Source organism: Perca flavescens, chromosome 21, assembly GCF_004354835.1.
Source record: "Perca flavescens isolate YP-PL-M2 chromosome 21, PFLA_1.0, whole genome shotgun sequence".
Classification (NCBI taxonomy): domain Eukaryota; kingdom Metazoa; phylum Chordata; class Actinopteri; order Perciformes; family Percidae; genus Perca; species Perca flavescens.
Window position 1 is genome coordinate 18,850,265 of NC_041351.1, and position 20,203 is coordinate 18,870,467.

A 20,203-nucleotide genomic window follows, 5' to 3' on the forward strand; every position below is an offset into this window, starting at 1 on the left:
ACATTGTTTTGGTAAACACAGTGTATTGTGTTAGTGAATTATTGTATTTTGAAAATCGGTGTTGGAGTTTAGTTTACAATTTGTGATTTTGAGCATGAAATTAACTGTTTTGCCAATCGTGTGTTGTAGGTGTGTTGGTGCATTAAGAGTTTAGGAAAGTTGTTAAAAGTATTGAAAAAAGTGTCATAGCGATTGTGAAAAACTGTAAGCAATCCAAAAAAACTGTAATGCAGTGGAGTAAAAAATAGAAAGTGGCATGAAAAGAAAACACTCAAATAAAGTAGGCTACCTTACATGTTAAGCCTACCTAGGTACGTTACTTGAGTAAATGTACTAAGTTAAATTACACCACCGCTGAAAGGGGCTTTGTGGTTTTCATTTCATGAAGCCTTAAAAACATTATGTGATTGGTGCTGAGTGGCAGCAGTGCAGGATGGAACTGGATCCTCAGACTGATGAGCGCTCTAATAGGCCTGTCTAATGTATCATCGATGGATTGACTGCCGTCTCGGAGGAGACATTTCAGAGGGATTCTAGGAGATGAATTTCAGAAAGAAAAAGAAAAAACGTCTTTGCTGCTGGCGTTTAACAAAACCAGGCTGAATATTTGCCAGTGAAAAGACGCCCTCTTCTTGCGCAGCCGGGATGTGCAGGGAGGATTTATTCCAAGAGAAATACAGACAAGCAACTATATGCTTCACGTGGTCGCAGCCTCTCTCTCTCTCTCTCTCTCTCTCTCTCTCTCTCTCTCTCAGCCAATCTGCGCACAGTGACGCTGAGCAAAGGCTGGATCTAGTCTTGGCATATTTAACACACCCACCCAGATCCACACATGCTACAGGAGGTGCATTTAGTCCTAGAGGTTGGCTGGTCCTGCTGGAGGATCTCTGTCTCCTGTTACCTGTGCAGTTTATTGCGTCGGCTCGCCTCGGGTGATTAGTCGGGGACTCGATGTGACAAAAAATTACGCATCGTGGATCGCCGAGGTGGATTAAGAGCACACATTACTTTTCGGGGACTTTCCCATAAAGCACTTCAAATGTGAATAGGTTGCACTTCGTACATTCCTTTTTTTCCCCCTCCCCGGGCCGAAGTCCCAGCTGATCCACGGCTACTCATCCCCGCACAGGATCGAGGTTGGACGGTGAGACCGATGCGCGCCCTCGAACCTCTTGGACACGCACGTTTAACGGATCATTTCGCCCCGCGTATCACAGCTGCTTTTGGCTCCTACTCACTTGTCCGCTACTCTTCTGAAATATTTGGTGGTGGCAGTGGGAAGAAGATGTGGCTTGCGCAAATCGACCGTTGGTCTGAACCGACTCAACGTGTTTTACCTGGACGCTTGCGGATGATTTTGCGCTTCTGAAAAATCTCTCCTGGACACCCGCGCGCATAACGCAGCCAGGACTCTGATGTTGAAAATACAAAGGCTGAACACTGAATCCTTTACTCAAGACGGCAAGTGAAGATGGCTCCTATGTGTTTAATGTATATTTCATTAGATTGGCGTCCAGTCTAATAAACATCATCAGCGATGTAGTCAGCTTGTTCATCTGCGTGCTCATCATTTGCAGTAAATACTCACATCTGCTCAAAAGGGAGACCATGAAGATGATCCTCCTGCGCAAATTCCGGGTTTTGATCCTCATGGTGTTCCTTATCGCATGCTCCATGCACATAATGATAGACTTGTTACCAAAGCTGGAGAGGCATGGCAACAGCGGCTGCTCGTGCTCCCACACGCCGAGCGAGGAGCCTCAGAGCTGGGGGAAGCAGGGCTGGCCTAACAAGCACACACTGCGGATCCTCCAGGACTTCAGCAACGAGCCCAGCTCCAATGTTTCCTCCCACTCCCTGGAAAGGATCCCGGTTCCAGGCGACAAAACGCAGGCTCTCAGGAGGCTGGAGCATCTGGGGCAACGTGGTGACAGGAAGAGACCGTTCATCCAGGACGCCACAGTGGCCAAAAACATGCCGGTTAAGGGTTCAAGGTTGTCGGCTCTGTATGACCACCCCTTATATAAAAGATCCCCGCCACCTCTGACAGACGAGGACACGCTGTTCAACGTCAACACGGACATCCGATTTGACCCCAAAGCTGCAGAGGATCAGGCATGGTAAAGCGTTTGGCTCGTAAAGTCACTTTTGAAAGCATATCACATCACAGTCAACTCGAATGCAACAACAGCTTTAAATAAACATTTCATAATGAGACCAAAACGTCACATCTGAGGGCTTACAGTGCAATCACATTATTGTAATGCTGCATGTGCTCATGGGCTGCTGTACAACACCTGTCACTGTTTACAAAAAAAAAGAAATCTGACTTCCTCCTTTACCTTTTCCTTTCCTCACCCAGGAACACTGAAGGCAACATGGATGAGTTCAGCCCAACAGGGGAGCTGACGGCCGACTCCTACCCCAACTGGCTCCGCTTCCACATTGGAATAAATCGATACGAGCTGTACTCCAGACACAACCCGGTCATCGACGCCCTCCTGAAGGACCTGGTCACCCAGAGGATCACCAGCGTTGGTAAGTCATAAGAACCACAGGGGGTGACTGGCTGGTTAACAGCAGCCAGCAGGAGAGCTTCAGTGCACAGACAGAGGGTCAACGTTACACTTCTCTCTGACACTCTGAAGCCCAAGCTTATAAAGCAGGAAACATGTTCTTTTTAAGCTGACACATCATGACATACATTTTTGGCGTGTGTTGTTGAGGTGTAAGATGGTGTAACAAATGTGTGCTCGTGTTGGGGGCTTCTTGCCTGTATGACCTACCTCTCGAGCTCAGGGCCACTTTGACAGGCCACTTGCCGTCTGCTGATGGACACACATATTGGTTGGGGTCATGGATTAAACCTGTGCCATTTTGGTTATCTAGTTGCTATAGTTGTCTCTGTTTTCCGCACAGGTCAAAGTTCGGTTTACAAATATCAGAAACGGTGTCAGCAGCAGTGTTGCCAGATTTGACAGACACCAAGTAGCCCAATCAAGTTGTGGGGATGTGTGGGATGACATTTCATACAATTTTATCATACAATGACACAAACACACACAGCTCTTGGTCTAGCTAGACAGCAGTGAACATTATATCGTAACAGCTTTGTAACTGATAATGGACGTATTGGGTTTGTCCTGTGGAACAGGAATTTGCCCCCTCAGATCCTCTCTGGTATGTTTTTTTTTATTCTGAGGCTGAAGACAAGTGAAAAAGCAAAAGCGATGAGAAAGACGGTCTTCTGTTTCTTTTGTTCAATTAGGCAAACCGAAAAGCATGGTTACAGTAATTAAAAAATCAACTCCACCAAGCGGATAACGTTATATTACACGTAAAAAGTACTCACTTTTATGAACAGACAGGGATTCTATCACAGAGTTGTGACTTTGTAACGGAATAACAGTTTGAGTAGGAAAAGACTCCACCTAGTTGTAACTGAAATGACATTTCAGGCCCAATCACAATACACAGAGAGGAGAAACAGCCGACTGGTTTCCATCAGGGGAAACAGCCCAAATGGCACAAAAAGTAGCCCAAATTATCACAAGCCGCCCAAAACAAATTTTACCAGCCCAATTGGGTGGAAAACAGCCCAATCTGGCAACACTGAGTGTCAGTCGAACAGCCTCTAATGTAACTCGCCCTACTGGTTATGACTGAGAGGAGACGCTGCTAAGTAATGGACAACTATGCCTATCGATGCCACAGGCACTGACAACATGAACCCACACTCCAACACCACACACAAGTATGCATTAAGATGGAAGTCAGCTGCAGGCTATCGCACGACAGCGCCAAATCTGCTCGGCCTGTTCACTCCTCCCTGCTTTACGAGGCTGAAGGAATAATAAGAAAAACACCACAATCTCCTCTCATTTATCCCCACAAAGCGTCACCGCAGAATATATCAGAACACCTGGTCTCAATGCAAATTATGCGGCTACACATCACGGTGTGATTCAAATCAAACGCTGTGGCTTTTTTATTTGATTGGCAAGTGCTTGGGGAATCCAGCTTTTTTGCACAAAGCCGCAAGTGCAAGTAGATTCCTGACAGAGGCGATAATCCACGCTGGGCCAGTTATATGGAGTCTATTTCTTTTTTCTTTTCTTTTTTTTTTCTTCAAGGGATTGTCTTCCTTTTTTGGCTCAGTCCAACTCCCACATTCCAAGAGTGCTTGTCGACTCAAAGTCGCCCATCTTGCGCTCGCTGTGAAAAGTAATTGCAGATTCCAGGTTCATCTGCCAATCACAAAACTGTTACTGGCCTTTAGCAAAAGATTAAATACTTATCTGGGAGTAGGATTAACTGTTTATAAAACTAGTATCCCTGCCTGGTTACTAAAGGAAGAATGTATTTCTTGCTTTCCTGTCTTTCTGCTCAACATGCGCTCTGTCTCTCGGGCTGGGTGGATAGAGGAAGCAGTTCTCAGCATCTCTAGCCAGCTAAATACATGGTGGTTCAGTAATTACAGAGCCTTAACACAAGCCTGGGGCAGAATACCAATAGAAGCCAATAGCAGTTGGTTACTATCTAAACTCAAGGATAGGAGTGCTCGGATGCATTATACGCTCTAACCTCTTTTGAGCAGCGTTCATCAATAAGGGCATGGCGTGCAAAAGCAGCAGATATGATAAATGTTATTACAGATGATACGGGAGGTCTGTAACTTTCATTTGCGGTTTGCTTACTGTGAGTGGAGGTTGAAATGAAATGGTATATTCATGGTCCCTCGTGTACACTTCCTATCAATTACAGTTGGATTTGCCTCTATCCAACATGCCCCCCAAAGGAGGGGTTTCAGGGAAACTCTTTTGACACAGAAACAAGTGAGACCAGGCGGACATTGATCTTTTCGCTTGTAATTTCTTTCTCTGTAAACATTTTTTCTTGTCCTCGTGATTCCCATATGTAAAAATAAATGAGAGCATTGATTGAGGAGGTTGTTCTTTGGCAAAAGGCCACTGAAACACTGCTTTTGATCGATCAGTTGAAGAAAGAACTGCTCTGCTCTGTTTTGTTTTTTTTGTTTGAGTTTCGCTGTTTTTCAGCCCTGAATAGTCCTTGCCACAGTGCCCAGTCCCACAAGGGCCTTTAGACTGCATAATCATGTACAAAAAGGGGAAAAAAACCTGAAGGATAGAAGGATGAATACAAACACAATAAGACAGGGAGAGATGGACCCTCCAGAGAATACAAAGAAAGAGTAAACAGGGAAGGAACGGGCAAGCACTGGCTGTCCTTTACCCCCTCACTCTCCCTTCCCATCAAACAAACACTGTGACATCGGCGCTCTGCCTTTTCAGTCTGTCTCACACACACACACACACACACACACACACACACACACACACACACACACACACACACAAGCTCATATACACAACAGTGCTTCACCAACATGGCATGTCTCTTAAAATGTGAAATCAAATCATTGTCAGTCAATATTACATTATGGTTAATATGAACACAATATAGGCTCATTTCCTCATGTGTATATGGACTTCTGGATAGGCTCTTATCTCTGAGCTGTATGCATTTTGTTCTACTCATGTGACACAGTCTACTGGTCAACACACTTCTGGTCGGTTAATATATGTGCTTATTACTTAATTTGGCCTTCGGTTAATGTATTGTTAACGGCAGTGTCGTCTGTTTCACTTCAACAGCAATGAAGTCTGGAGGCACTCAGCTCAAGCTCATCATGACCTTCCAGAACTACGGCCAGGCTCTCTTTAAACCCATGAAGTAAGTCTTGTATGTGTTTGAAAAAAAAAAAAATAGTACCCGCTAGCTTTATTGTTCCTCTGGTTAAACTGACTTTAGGAAACCACCTTCTTTAAGAAAAGCAATCTCTTTCGTATCGTGTTAAAGGTTGAGTGCCATTTCAGCATAAAACACCAATATATGCAGCTCTTTACCTCCACTGACTTCCTTTTTTCATCCTACTACCCATTCCCCTCACAACATCAATCTCATTTCCTCATTCTCCTCTCTGGCTATATCAAATTGCTTTCATTTCAGCACAACCTTGATATTCGACTGAAGGCCGACATCATTCTGCTGTGTCAGAACCAAATGTTGAGTAGGCATTTCACCTCACAGGGCTTTCAGGTGACACAACACATCCTTTAGTGGCCATATGTGAGGTCCTCAGCCCTCAGGCAACCCTGGCTGTGTTGTTTTATGACTGATTCATCTGATCAATTATCTGTGTTGTGATAATGTCAAACCATCTAGTTGGCTAAATGTCACTGTCTTGTTGTCAACATGTGATTTTGCCTTGCTTGCTACAGCTTGAAGTGTTCATAACCCAGTGAAGTTGAAACCAAATTTGTAAACCCTGACTTTTTAATTTTTTATTTCTACAGTTTCAATGTCAAACCTTTTAGTCATATGCTAGCGGTGTGGCTCTGTGCATGTTGGTTGTTTGGTTGGTCGGTCAGTCCACCACTTTTGTCCAGACTGAAACATCTCAACAATTATTAGATGGATTGCCATGACATTTGGAACATATATCTATGGTGCCCCGAGGATGAGTCTTAGCGGCTTTGGTGATCCTCTGCCCTTGCATATAGCGCCACCATGAGGTTGTGGTTTTTGAGTTAAATGTCTCAACATCTTCAGGCTAAAACTTGTTACACACATTCATGTCCCCTTGAGGATGAGTTTTGATTCTCTGCTCGAACTTGATTGGGCCAGGCTATAATTTCTCAAAATTATCCCTGGCTTGAATCAGGTTGGGTTTGCGCTGTTTTTTGTGTGTACTTAAATTGTTAAAAATGAAGACCTCATCGCCTGGTAATGTCATGAATAATGTATGGGTGTGCACAGCTGTGTTTCATCGCCGTCTTCTGGTTATCTATTCAATTCTTTCCATTTGCATGGATAAAAAAAAGCAGTGGAAATTTGGGGCTCAGGCCCAAACCTGCTGCAGTGGTTCAGGCTCAGTTTGGGCTTAGACAGAAACTATACAGGTTCACGTAGGGTTTGGGTCTGGGTATTTTTTGGGCCCGATTATCACTCTAGTTGTAATAACGCTGATGATCCTTTTTATCAAGCGCAATCATCATTAATTTAACTGTGGCTACATACATGTCCATACATACTGTACAGCCTCAAAGAGCTGCTAGCTTGACTGTAGACTCTTTGTAGAATTTGTCACAAGTCCCATATTGGTTCCTGAAAGAGGATAAGGTATAATTTAAGGTATGTATTTTTGGCTTGGTGCCCGCTGCGCAGACGTGGCCACAGGCAGCAGCATCTCAGGCATCATTCTTGCTAACCCAGGAGCTACATCTTTTGTCATTATTTCTCCATAGCTGGTTCTCTGTAATGGTGCCAGACATAACTGCTGTAAGCTTTGTAATCCAACACCTCTGTTTGGTGCCTCATCGCCTTCTGAATCCTATTCCAGTTGTGATATGAGAAGATCCGACTGATGAACTGTAGCTTGTTATCAATGTCTCACATCAAGGGGTGAAGAGCACTTTCTTTTCCTTTTGTACCTATTGTGCCTACGTTGACACACCCTGTAATACACCTTGGTTTAACTTGTAGAGCAGATAAGTCTATCCAGTGGTAAAAAAAAATGCCACACTGGTAGATAGATACTGTGTAATATTTGATTAATTCTCATTTCCTTTATCCAAACTGTCGTATTTAGACAATAACGCATCCCAAGAGAAGTGCTCTTTGCTCCTTATCCCTCCTTGATTGGTGGATTTAAATGTCACCCGTCCTTTGTTATGGTGATTGTAATTTAATTGTGGGTTAATGCTTTTCTACACAAGACTGTTGTCTGGCCCCTGCATGTCAGCATGGAGAGCGGGGTTAAGCCTGTGGATGATAGGTAGTGAGGTGGGAGGAAAAGCTATTCAGAGACTGTTGTAATTACTGCTTCAATCGTACCACACTAAGTCAGGCTAGACGCAACAAGCCTGAAATCATCCTGACAGGTTGGGAAGAGGAGAGATGAGAAGGAGGTGAGAGGAGGGAAGGGATGGGGAGAGTAAAAGTGTGGAGTGCAAGAGAGGAGGGAGGAGAAGTGAGGGGGCCAGGGTTAGAGAAAATAGTGACAGACGAGGAGACGTGGGCAAAGAGTGTTGTAAATACACGCACAGAGTAAAAATCCACAGATTATCTTGGTGCACTGCCTCGAATTTGAACCCAGACGGAAATGTGAAATGACATTTTCCGAGAAAAGCATGGGATGGTGGGCTTGGGCGTAAATCTGATGGTTGACAGTTGTGGTTGCCAGATCTGCCTGATGTTTGATAATCCTGAAAAATGGCAAGAGTGAAATGGGAGGGGGGCTTTTTCATTCCCTCCTGCTTGAATGCACTTGACTTCAACAAAATAAGGCAACCCATGATGGCATGTGTGTGTGTGCTCATTTGGACTGCAATCAAGGTCTTGACAGATTTGCAGTGTCATTCCCTCGCAAAAATCACACACGCACGCACGCACGCACGCACGCACGCACGCACGCACGCACAACACACACACACACACACACACACACACACACACACACACACACACATCCACGCACATCAACTTAACACCCAACATCATCTCCTGTTTCCCAAATCTGCTGGTGTGTTTCCACATGGTGCATCAAAGAGACAGAGGCTGAGAGATCAAAGACTTCTCCGGCTGTGCTCTTCTGCACGGCTCCTCTCAACTCTAATGCAAATGTGTGCCAGGCAATCAGGCAGCAAAGGCAGGCAGGCATGTATGCGGTGTCTGGGTAACGATCGACCCCTCAAACCATCCATATCTGTGGAAACCTGCTCTCTCTGTTTATCAGCCCCTCTGTCTCTTTCTCATTCTTAGTATTCTCCCCCCCCCGTGTCTGAAACTCTGCTTTTTTGTTTTTCTCTCTTGCACTTTCTTTATTGAACGGCACAGATGAAGAAATCCATTAACAGGGTTCCCGTATTTGCTTCATTTTCCCTCAGAGAGAGAGAGAATGGTCAGTACTTCTGTTTTGTAATGGCATTCAGAGGAACCATCTGTATGTGTGGGTCAAGTAAAACACACTTTAGCCTGATTTAACCATTCATATGACAGAGATTGAATCAGCTTCTACTGTATTGAGACACCACAAAATGGCTTAACGTACCTGTCCGCTATGATGTAACATAGATGAATCAGCCCACTGAACTGCTGTCTGCAGTCCACTTTTCCAGACATGGAACAAACCCAATCTTAACTACTCTAATCTAACTCAAGACTTGTTTTGCAAGGTTTGTTAAGACCACAGGTCTTGTGAGATCAGAGAGTCTTTAAGGGATGGCACTAAAATCCCAGCTGATGCCCATCCCTGTGTTGCTTAAGTAAACCGATGAAAATATCATGGCTGTACTCTCTGTCACAACATTGTAACCTGAATGAAGCTGAGTTTTATGACTAAGCTCAATTATCACTTTCGTCATCCTCAGCCTCGCTGTTGTGCCTGAGGCCAGGACTGAAATTTGCGGCATTTCCATAATTCCTGCTTTTGTTCCTGTAAACAAACATTTTACGCTGTCAGCTTGTGAGCATCTACTACACATATGTGGGTTAAAACGTGTTCATTTTACACATAAGCCCTCAAAATATACAACATATAGGCATTTTGAAGACTTATCCTGAAATCTACCTCAAATGGCAAAAATGCACATTGATGCTTTGGTACACTGTAGAACAAGAAGAAAATAGTCCCAGTCCTAATAGATCATTCTTATGGTGCAGCTATATGCTGTAGCTTGTAGTGTTTTTCAAGGTGGATATGCTAGAATACTGCTGCTTAAAGTGAAGTGGTTGGCTGAAACAAATATACATAATAGAAACATAATATATAATAACTTTTTTTAGTACCAAAAGTAAAACTTCCAAAAAGTTGACAATATCAAAACATTTGCAAAAACTACCGGCATTTAGATTAATCTAGCAAATAAGAATATATTGAAACTGAAGTCTGACAGAAGTAGAACATTTTTGCATGATTAACACCACTATAAATTATGACAGCAAACTGAGTATCACACCTAAATATTTAACATGTTTAATGTCCCGCACCCTCTTTGTTTAATTCAAGCAAGAGTAAGTCAACCAATATGCTATTTTCTAAATAGCTACAGTAAGAATTTTTTCTATCTTGCTATTTAGAATTAGCACATATATAAATTTCTGTGTCATCGGCATACATTTTGATATTAACTTCTGAACAGATATCAGAAGGGCCCAAATAGAACCTTGAGGGACACTGATAGAGCACTCGTAAAATGATGGGTTTTCCTTCAATTCTTGTACAGTGGCTTTGTATGCCCCTGACACCATCACCAATTGCAGGGTTAGGGAAACTGCTATGTTGCCTGACAGGTGAAACTCTTGGCAAAAAAACAACAACCTGTAAGTCGTGCTCAATCATAACTCACATTCGTTAACTTGATTTTCGATTTCCAAAAGGGCCACCAATTACTACCACTCTGGTCAGCAGCTATGAGAAAATAACTACAGCTTGAGACTGGACCGGTAACCCACTCTGTTGTGCTGTGGGGAAAAAAACGTCACTCTTTGAAAAGGTACAGTCCCTTAGGGAAGAACGCTCCAGCAACAAAACACGTTGTACCTTCAAAAGCTTACCTTCAACCTCAAATAATACTAATACACATAATGTGCCTTTTGCTGTCAGACATGTCCATGTACCTTTTAGTGCAATAAAAAGGTATGTATGTAATACCTTAAGGACCACAAGGAACCTCTGTGTACTGAAATAGACCTTTGCCGTACAGTGTGTTCGAGTCCCAGCTGTAGAGTCATACTTTTCAGCACTTTTAACCTGTGTGTCTGACAGTGAAAGTCTTTAATTGTTTGAGTTTCTTTGTCTCTTTCTGTCTTTCCATCTTTCATTTTGTCTATCTGTCATTATGACTTTGCGCTGGTGTGAACCCGGGGAAACATGATTGTAATATATACAGTGGAAATCGTCTCGGAGCACACAAAGCCCATTAGATGATGAGCGCAGATGATCGACAAAGGAAGGCGGGGGTAAGGACTGATGATTGATATAATGATGGTCTTCCGTTCCTTCTCACTTCCACTTAATTGTATCACTTGTCAATCAGCAGACTGTTGGCTCAGTCGCACATAAATCAATCAGAGTATTCCTAGAAGAGATATCCGCTCCTCCCCACTGAGCGATCTATATCTGTGCTGAGTCGGGTCCATGAGTAATTTTTGATTGACAGGTCGGGGAGACAGGAGACGGGAGCCACATAATGTCACCTCGTTTGTGTCAATAACATATTGACTGCAGCACAAATAACAGCCTGGAGGAAATGTCTGTGTTAAATGTGAAATATAAGTGGGAAATCTTCTGCGTAGAGGAGATGATGTATCATCAAGCTGCATTAGCCGTGGGAGGTGAAAGAATAAGCTTGAGGGAGCTTTGTCTGAAGATGGGGAGGGCATGTTTCAACAAAAACCCTTATTATCCTTGCTTAAAGCTGCCCAGATTTGTCCTCGTACAAGGCAAAGACCGAGAGACTGACAAAAGACAGGACAATTCAGCGATTGTTCCCGTGTGTTGCCAGACAAAAGGATGTCAAACAAGCGCACTCCTCTCTGGACTAACATCCGTTTTTGCCCCTCACTTTTTGTATACATTTTGTCAGTTTGGTGTTTTTGTCAGCGTGTTTACATGTCTGCTGCGTGATATTGTATTCACAAGGTCTTTCTGTGCCTGTGCTTTGACTTTGAGTTGGGAAATAAAGGGATGGACCGCCTCAGGACAAGTCATTCAGAGCACCGATAATAAGAGGAGCTCTGTTTGGAAATACAGGAAATTCACAGCAGCGCAGTTGCAACGCCAGAGCTGAGTGGGTAGAAAGTAACATGTTAACCCCCAAAACTGCTGGCCAGCATATCTGGAAATGGTGCAACACACACTCCGGCAGCTGCATTGAATCATGACATAAAGCATTTAAACATTTTTACAAGAATAATTGGATATATAAAGCATATATAATAATTAAACCCTATACTGTACATGCTTGTGGCATACAATAGGTAGCACATGCATGAAATCCACTGTGAATGTATTTGCATACATTACATGCTTATAATTCACATAAAGGTTATATCTCGTATAAGCAGTTTTTTATACACACTCAAACTACAATCACAATTATCCCTGTATGACCAAATAAACTTATTTTTCCAAGCCCAAAATATGAGCCCACTTAAACTGTAAATGCAATAGGTCCTGCACATGCTCCACATCTTAAACAGAGCACTCGGGGATCATGAATAATTGCGGAATATTATAATTGCTTGTAAACGCACTGGCCCACCTAAGGAAATATCTCCAATCAGTTCATTTCTGCTGTTCTGTTGCTAGAGAAAACAGTTGAATAATTAATAAAAAAATTACAACCACTGTGAGATGTGTTATTTAGCAGCACTTAAGGCTTTGCACTGCTCTCTGCTTAATGTTTTGACTGTTTCCTCTATGTCATAATTGTTTCACCAGGGTATTATTTGTGCTGAAGCAAAATTGTTGGAGGAACAGACAAAAAAAAGCAGTGTGTTCAAGTGCTCAGTGATCCAATGGAGCCCCGAGGCTCAGTTATCTGACCCCCTTACTGTCTTCCCTGCCGAGACTGCAACACACTGCAGGCCACCAGGATCGTGTAAAGCACAGCCACACTGTTTTCCCCTGTGTATGTGTTAGTTTGTTGGAGCTTGAGATGGATTAGAAGTGTGGAAACAAAAATGGTAAAATCCATCCTGATGCTACAGGAGCCTTAGATATTTAATACTAATTAGCTTCAGTGACACTGGATACCAGGCCTAATCTATAAGGCCATAATCATAATACACCTGTATTCAATCCTGATGTATTGGTGAAAATAGCAGAGTCTTTGTTTTTATAGAGAATCATTGCTGGAGGATGCTTAAATAACTTCCATGTCAGAAACATTTAGAAACTTGTAATTTGTGAGACAGAGCTGCCATTTTGCTAGATTAACATTGTTCAAAATGGACAGAAAAATGAACTTGCTTATTTTTAGTCCCTTAAATTAAATCATATTAAGCAAATTTTGAGGTTCGTTGTGTGGATGGATGAAAAGTTATGTTTGAATAATTTATTAATATGTTCTTTTGCTAACGTTATATATTTACAGTGCTAAAAGACATCACAGAGATTAGTTTTGTTTGGGCATTCATGAACATTAGCTGTTAGTTAGCTTCTCTGTTTTGCCAGATCTCGCGAGAGTTTGGTCCTGAGACAGAAACAGATCTCAAACATAGATAATTTTCTCCTGATGTGTCCGTATGAAAAATGCCATTTTATTGTCAGATATGTGGCTTGTGAGAAACGGGTCCTATATTTACTTTGGTGACTATGGGGCGAAAGAATCGCTCATAATCTGTGTTCACGTTCCCTCTCCCCTTGGAATCAATACACTCGGACCTGCCGCTAGTCGCTTAAAGAGGCGTGGCAGTGACGTAGCCCACGTGACACTGATACAGAGTTGGGGATTCTCGGTTCTAAACCGTCTCTGTCTTGGCACTGTAGCAGCACTTTCTACTTATATATAGTATAGTTGTGACATCACAATTGTACGGAAGTTGTGATGGCTCGTGCACCGTTTCTGAATACGACTGTGTGCATTCTTTGTGGATTGACATTTTGATACTTTCAAAATATTTATATAGTCTCTTGACTTGCTTTATAATAAAAACAGACATGGAAATCTCACTTTTCACAATATGAGACCTTGAAAATGATCAATATTGGACAAGGTCGGGCTATAGGGCATTGATGCAAACTGTGTTATTCAGTGGCCTGGTTACCATAAATTATTGTTTTTTATTCAATCAGACGGTCAAGGGTCAAAACAGGGTTGTGTACATTTACGGAGATCGACATAGAGACATGTTTTTGGGGTAAATTGTATGCGTTCCAATGCAAATTTGTCAAATAATGGCATGCATGGACAGGGTTGTAACCCCTTTTTCTGTCTGCAGGGAACATATTTATCACAGGATGAAAATAACTTCCTCTAGCTTCCTGTGTAAATTAATTTTATGTTTTGATGTAAAATTGGTTGAGGACCTATTTACTAAGCAGCTGTGAAATACCCTGTAAATAAAAATAAAGGCTAAACTGGCCCACTCTGATAATAATCTCTTAATACGGGGCTGAAGTTGGTATGGTAATGGACAATAAGCAGTGCAGACCTATTGCTCAGTGTACTATAGAAAAACATTCTATGAGCAGAAGCTTATGAAAATAATCTATGGTCCATTGGGGATGGGGGGGGGGGGGAACTGTTGTAATCTGTTAATGTACTGTTGGCGTTCTGCCATCTACAGTTATCAGCCATCATGATTTATGTAGAGGCAAGGCAAGGCAGCTTCATTTGTATAGCACATTTCAGCAACAAGGCAATTCAAAGTGCTTTACATGAAACATGAAACATTAAAAACAGTTAGAAAACAATTAAAAACATTTTCAAAGCATTAAAACAATTAACAACAATTTAAGATCATTAAAAGACAAGAATAAAATGTACAGTACAGTATAAGAATTTTAAAGAAAGAGCAGTTAAAAATAGGTTATTTAAAGAAAGGCAACATTAAAAAGATATGTCTTCAGCCTGGATTTAAAAGAACTGAGAGTTGCAGCGGACCTGCAGTTTTCTGGGAGTTTGTTCCAGATATGTGGAGCATAAAAACTGAACGCTGCTTCCCCCTGTTTAGTTCTGACTCTGGGAACAACAAGTAGACCTGTCCCAGACGACCTGAGAGGTCTGGGTGGGTCATAGTGTAGTAGCAGATCAGAAATGTATTTTTGGCCCTAAACCATTTAGTGATTTGTAAACCAGCAAAAGTATTTTAAAATCAATTATTTGAGGCACTGGAAGCCAGTGTAAAGACTTCAGTACTGGAGTGATGTGATCCACTTTCTTGGTTTTAGTGAGGACTCGAGCAGCAGCGTTCTGAATCAGCTGCAGTTGTCTGATTGATTTTTTAGGGAGATTTGTAAAGACACCGTTACAGTAGTCAAGTCTACTGAAGATAAAAGCATGGACAAGTTTTTCCAAATCCTGCTGAGACATAAGTCCTTTAACCCTTGATATATATTTAAGGTGATAATAGGCTGATTTTTTAATTGTCTTGATGTGACTTTTAAAATTCAGGTCTGAGTCCATGACTACACCAAGATTTCTGGCTTTGTCTGTTGTTTTTAACATTGTCGTTTGAGTGCTGACCTTTAATCGTTCCTCTTTTGCTCCAAAAACAACCACCAACTCAGTATTCATACTGTAGTTGTAGGAGACAGAAAGTGGTCATATTTCTTTGTCTTTGTCTGCTAATTTGTGTGTACATTGTTTGTGTTTGTGCTCATGTGCGTATGAGCACCACTTGGCAGTAATACTGTTATGGCAAATTTCACGCGGCCCTTGCCTAGGCCTTCCAGGAGCAGAAATGTCTTGACGATATTATCAGTCAACTGCCCCCTTCAGGTAAATGTTATCAGCTCTAATGCTGTGCTGAAGGAACGATAACACAGTGTTGCAGCCAGCAGAAATGACAAGCCAGCGTCCAATCTGCATATCAAAGCCTCGGCTAAATTCCTCTGCCATCTTTGTGTGCACGCACGTTAATGCGCGTTTGTGTGTGTGCACGCTTGACATGCACACACATGCATGGATTTGAAATGCTGTGCTGCCATTTCTCCGCAGTCTCAGAGGCAAGTTGTTCCTGGCCCTGCCACAATGGCGGTTCATCCCTGATAAACTCAATCATTGTTTCTTAGAAAATTCAAAAAAGTAGCTTAATTACTCGCCCATAAACATCTCAGAGAAGCTGATCCGGCTCTGTGTTTCTGTGGGAATGCAAGGCCTCGATACCATCTGTCATCTTGTCTCTTTGCTCTGAAGGAGCTGTCACTCAAAGCCAGGCTTTACTCTCTGTCTGGACACAGCACACCTCGACAGCTAATGTGACAATCGCGGCAGACGTTGATTCATCTGGCCTGGGCCCAGCCCTACGCGCTGCCATTCTTACTGAGGACCAGATGCTGAAAGCGGAGGCACAGAGGGTGTTTCATGACTGGAAATGAGACTTTTATGTCTTCCCAGAGTCAATGAACAAAGAGAGAGTGTGACAGTGTCATGTGTCCTGTATTTAGCATCACATATTGTAGTTAAGTGGAAACACCAGCTGGGGGGCCAATCTATAGTAACTTTATTTAAAAAAAAAAATGTATTTAGTTCATGCTAGTTTAGGCTGCATGATAACATGCAAACCAGGTCTTGTAAACAAAAGTCACACTGACTCACAACTGGCTTGTTCACTGGACAGTGTTTTAGAAACCTGTCATCTCACGAGGTTGGAGATTTTGGCAGCATGGTGAATCAAATAAATCTAACTTGAGTCCCTTCAACTTTAGCCAAGAATCGTGTACGTTCTGTGCTTAAGAGCTTGTGAAGGAATAACAGAGCGTGAGCATCAGTCCTGACTGCAGCTTGTTTTGCTCGGCTGCCGGCTATCAAATGTCAACATCTGTCTTCGTATAGCATTCAAACCTTTTCACTTTTTTGTGTTGTTTCCTGTTCTCGATACATTTTTACATCTAAAAACAGCACCACACTCATCTTAGAAGAAGCATTTTCATCCGTCTTGGTTTGGTTATTTCAGCCTGAATGTTCTGGCCAAATGAACTTGTAAGCGCTCCCAGAGTTTGATGAAACTGCCCTGAATGTGTCCAGGGTGAATGTATCGTTAGTCTCATGAATTATGGAGGGGGGAGTTGTTCTGAATGGGGCTGAATGGGGCAACCTTAAAAAAAGTGAACCGGGGCTTTCACTTTTCTTGATCTGTTATTCTGCCACAGGGCGAGACAGCTCTGGTTTTACTGAAATATCCAGCGTTTTATAATGTGGCGGAGCTTCAGTCTGGTCTGCAGAGCTTCTCCTGTGATCTTTCCCCTTACTTTCTGTCTTTACCTTCACCAGCCATTAAAGCTTCACGCTGAAACTGATCCCTTTTATAAGCTGTAGTTAGCGTTAGGGAAAACACCTTAGGGGGGATCATTAGACTGTAATGAAGCAGGAGGTAAAATACCATGTTCAACCGTCGCTTTCCAACATTCCTGATTGTCAGGTTTAATTATAGCACCGCAAGGTCTTTGGGGCGTCACCTTTTTTTTACTGCCTTTATCTCATTTCTTTTATTCACCCTCCACCTCTCCCTTTCAGCAGATGGACACATGGTCTAATTGGGCTTTCTCTTCCCTCCTGTCCCAAAGGAATTGCCTTTTGAGGGGGGCATTTAGGAACATGGGGCATGTTGTGATACGTAATTAACAAACAGCAGAGCAGCGACTAAGGTTACGGTGGGAAAAAAGGTTGTGTGAACCACAGCTGTCCGTGCTCTGGCTATGGTATAGATGCGGATTAAATAACATCTGTTCCACACGGCTGCATACTGTATGAGCTTGATTAAAGTAGAAAGCTCTGCTCTTACAATTCAATATCTGCATATCCCAACCCCCCCCAAGCTTCACCACTGACATCCTCTTCAGAGGAAAAGAAGGAGGTTGGGTAGTCAAAACAAGTGATGCAACCATCCTCAGATGGGAAGATTAAAAAGCCATCCATAACGCCCAAGTCTCAACATGAATTGCTGCCTCACATGAAACAGGATGGAAAAGGTTGCATGTACTGTACCAGTCAGTCTCCGCTTTAGCACCTCTTAGAAATGAGCATCATTTAAAAGGGATGACAGCATGTGATTTGTTGATGTGCTGCTTAAGTGGAACAACAATATACTCAGACTGAGTTGCCTATTTGTTTATTGGCACACTTTAATTTTAATTGTGTTTAACAATGCTGTTTCATTACAGTTTATAGGTGCTTTTTTGGCACAAGATGCAAATGTGCTCGCTGCTGAAACAAAAACATCAAATAACAGATTATACATGGACTCAAATAGCAACCATTATGTAACTTAACAACATAAAATATGCATCTTTTTTTTAATTAATAATGCCTTTTTTGTCTGAAGTTTTAACAGGTTCAAAGATAAATTATTGCTAAAATACTTTTTATGTGTGCAAACTGAAAACAGTTTTAATTGATTTTATTGGCCACTGGGGGGGCAGTGCAACAAGCTGTAAACACAACATTCGCATATAAAGCAGATAGGGCATGTCTTGCAAACAAGAAGCAACATTAGCATTCATTTTGAGTTTTGTTTTCGGCCACCCTAGAAATTGTACATACAAACTGCAAATTTGCATCTAAAAAATAGTGCCTTGAAAACTCCTGAGCTAAGCTAACAAGCTAGTCTATAACATAGCATGACTAGCCTGCAGCCAAACAGCCACCAAAATCAATTGCTGACATTAGGAGAAACTCATAAGAGGTAAAAACAGGAGGGTATACATCAAAAGGGCAACACATCGGTGGTAGAAAGCTAACTGAAACTGCAAAAAAACGATCTGTACACACACAATAAGCACTATTTTAAGTCAGTATGTTAAAGCTTTTGCCAAACATTTGCCTATCTGCACATCCAGCAGATACAGAGCAACATTAGCATTAGCTTTGGAGTCATGTTTCTGGCCACCTGATTAATGTAGGTTTAGCTGTGTTTTACTTTCCACCAACTCCTGAGGGGAAATATGTGGCTCTTTAGCAGCTAAATGCTCCACTGTGTTCACCAGCTGTAGTTGTCTGCAAATAGCGTTCAGAGCATTTTCACTGAAAACAACCTTTTTCCATTAAATGATGCTATAACTGCATTTTCAGGTGATAATTCTCTATGGGACTGTCACTATGAGTCATTTAAACCACTGTTATTGAAATATAAACTTGTGACTTCTGACTTGTGCAGCTTTAATGTAGGCTACTATTGGCATTTCAAAGACAATTTCAGTTTCAGCTAAAAGAAGTACAAAAAACTACATAAGGATTATATGAATTTTGGGAGTGTTTTGGCCCTATACCATCTTCCCAGTCCTGCAGATTATTAATGTCAGTGGGGTGTGGATAAAGAAAGGATAAAGACAAGACCATATGGTTGCGCTCACCAAAGGATTATGATTTGTTGTTGTTTGCAAAAAAAAGAGAAAGGGAGGAAAAGTGACTTCAGCATTGTTAGGCCCGGCGAGGAGAAAGCAGCTTGGCAAAATGGCACGGATTAGTGTGCTGCGAGAGCTTTCCTACCAACTGTGATGCTGTGCTGTGTGTTCAGTTGACTCAGTGCAGCATTGAAGTGGGAGGGGGAAGGGGGGCATCTATGGTGTTTGCCCAGCGCTTATTCAAATATGAGCTTTGGAGTCTGAGTTCTTGTCCAAGCACGAGCTAACTTCAGAGGGGGCGTGGCCATCTCATCATTCAAAGTAATGATCCCTGAAAATCATAGCCCAGCGTCTGGAACAGGCCACTGCTTTCACCTTTAATTCCACATGTCCTCCCCTAATTTACTGTTCACGAACAACTCAAGCAGGCAGACCACTTAAACATGCAGCATTCACTATCCAGAACACTCCCTCTCCTACATAGAAGAGCACAACTCATAATTTATTAGTCAGTCTGAAGAGGGGCTTTCACGTCTGTCACACCGTCCGTGTAAAGAAACATTAAAAGCAGTTTGTTTGAGCTCTTAGCCAATATTCACTCCTTTATTCTGCAGTGCAGTAATGGAAGAGCTGCAGTTAAGTGCAACAGACTTAAGACATTTTAAATATGCAAATTAACATTGGTCTTCTTTTTTGACCATGTTTCTTTTATTCCCTGAATTAAATGTGCATGCTAGGGCTGTCCTCAGCTAAAGAAATTCTTAGTCGACTAACACTTATAGGATTTTGTCGATTAGTTGATTTAATTGACAGAGCTGTGCGCTTTGAGAGGTGGTTAAGACTAGAAAAGCACAATATAAATGTAGTTAATTAACCATCTGTAAAACTGAGTTTCTCCACAATTAATCCTGCAAAAGCACCACTTTAAATCTTGTGTTTACCATAAATGTGCTCAGAAGTTTCTTGGAAATAAGTAATTAAGCATGAATAAGCATAAAAAATGACTAGTCGACTAAAGAAATCTTAGTCGACTAAGACCAAAACGACCGATTAGTCGACTAATCGACTAAGAGGTGGCAGCCCTAGTGCATGCATCTGCCATGGTGTGTA

The 20,203-nt window shown here is 42.1% G+C and overlaps 1 protein-coding gene across 2 annotated transcripts in view; it reads left to right on the forward strand.

The window, feature by feature from the left end:
* Positions 1–833: 833 nt before the first annotated feature.
* The window catches only part of fam20cb (FAM20C golgi associated secretory pathway kinase b), a 52,222-nt gene continuing 32,852 nt past the window's right edge, over positions 834–20,203 (forward strand). For both annotated transcript variants that reach the window (XR_003691322.1, XM_028567796.1), the window contains exons 1-3: positions 834–2,120; positions 2,363–2,538; positions 5,676–5,754. Coding sequence is in view for 1 of the 2 variants with exons in the window: in XM_028567796.1 (XP_028423597.1) it covers positions 1,609–2,120; positions 2,363–2,538; positions 5,676–5,754 (767 nt within the window). In the remaining variant the exon portion in view is untranslated. The remainder of the gene's footprint in view (positions 2,121–2,362; positions 2,539–5,675; positions 5,755–20,203) is intronic.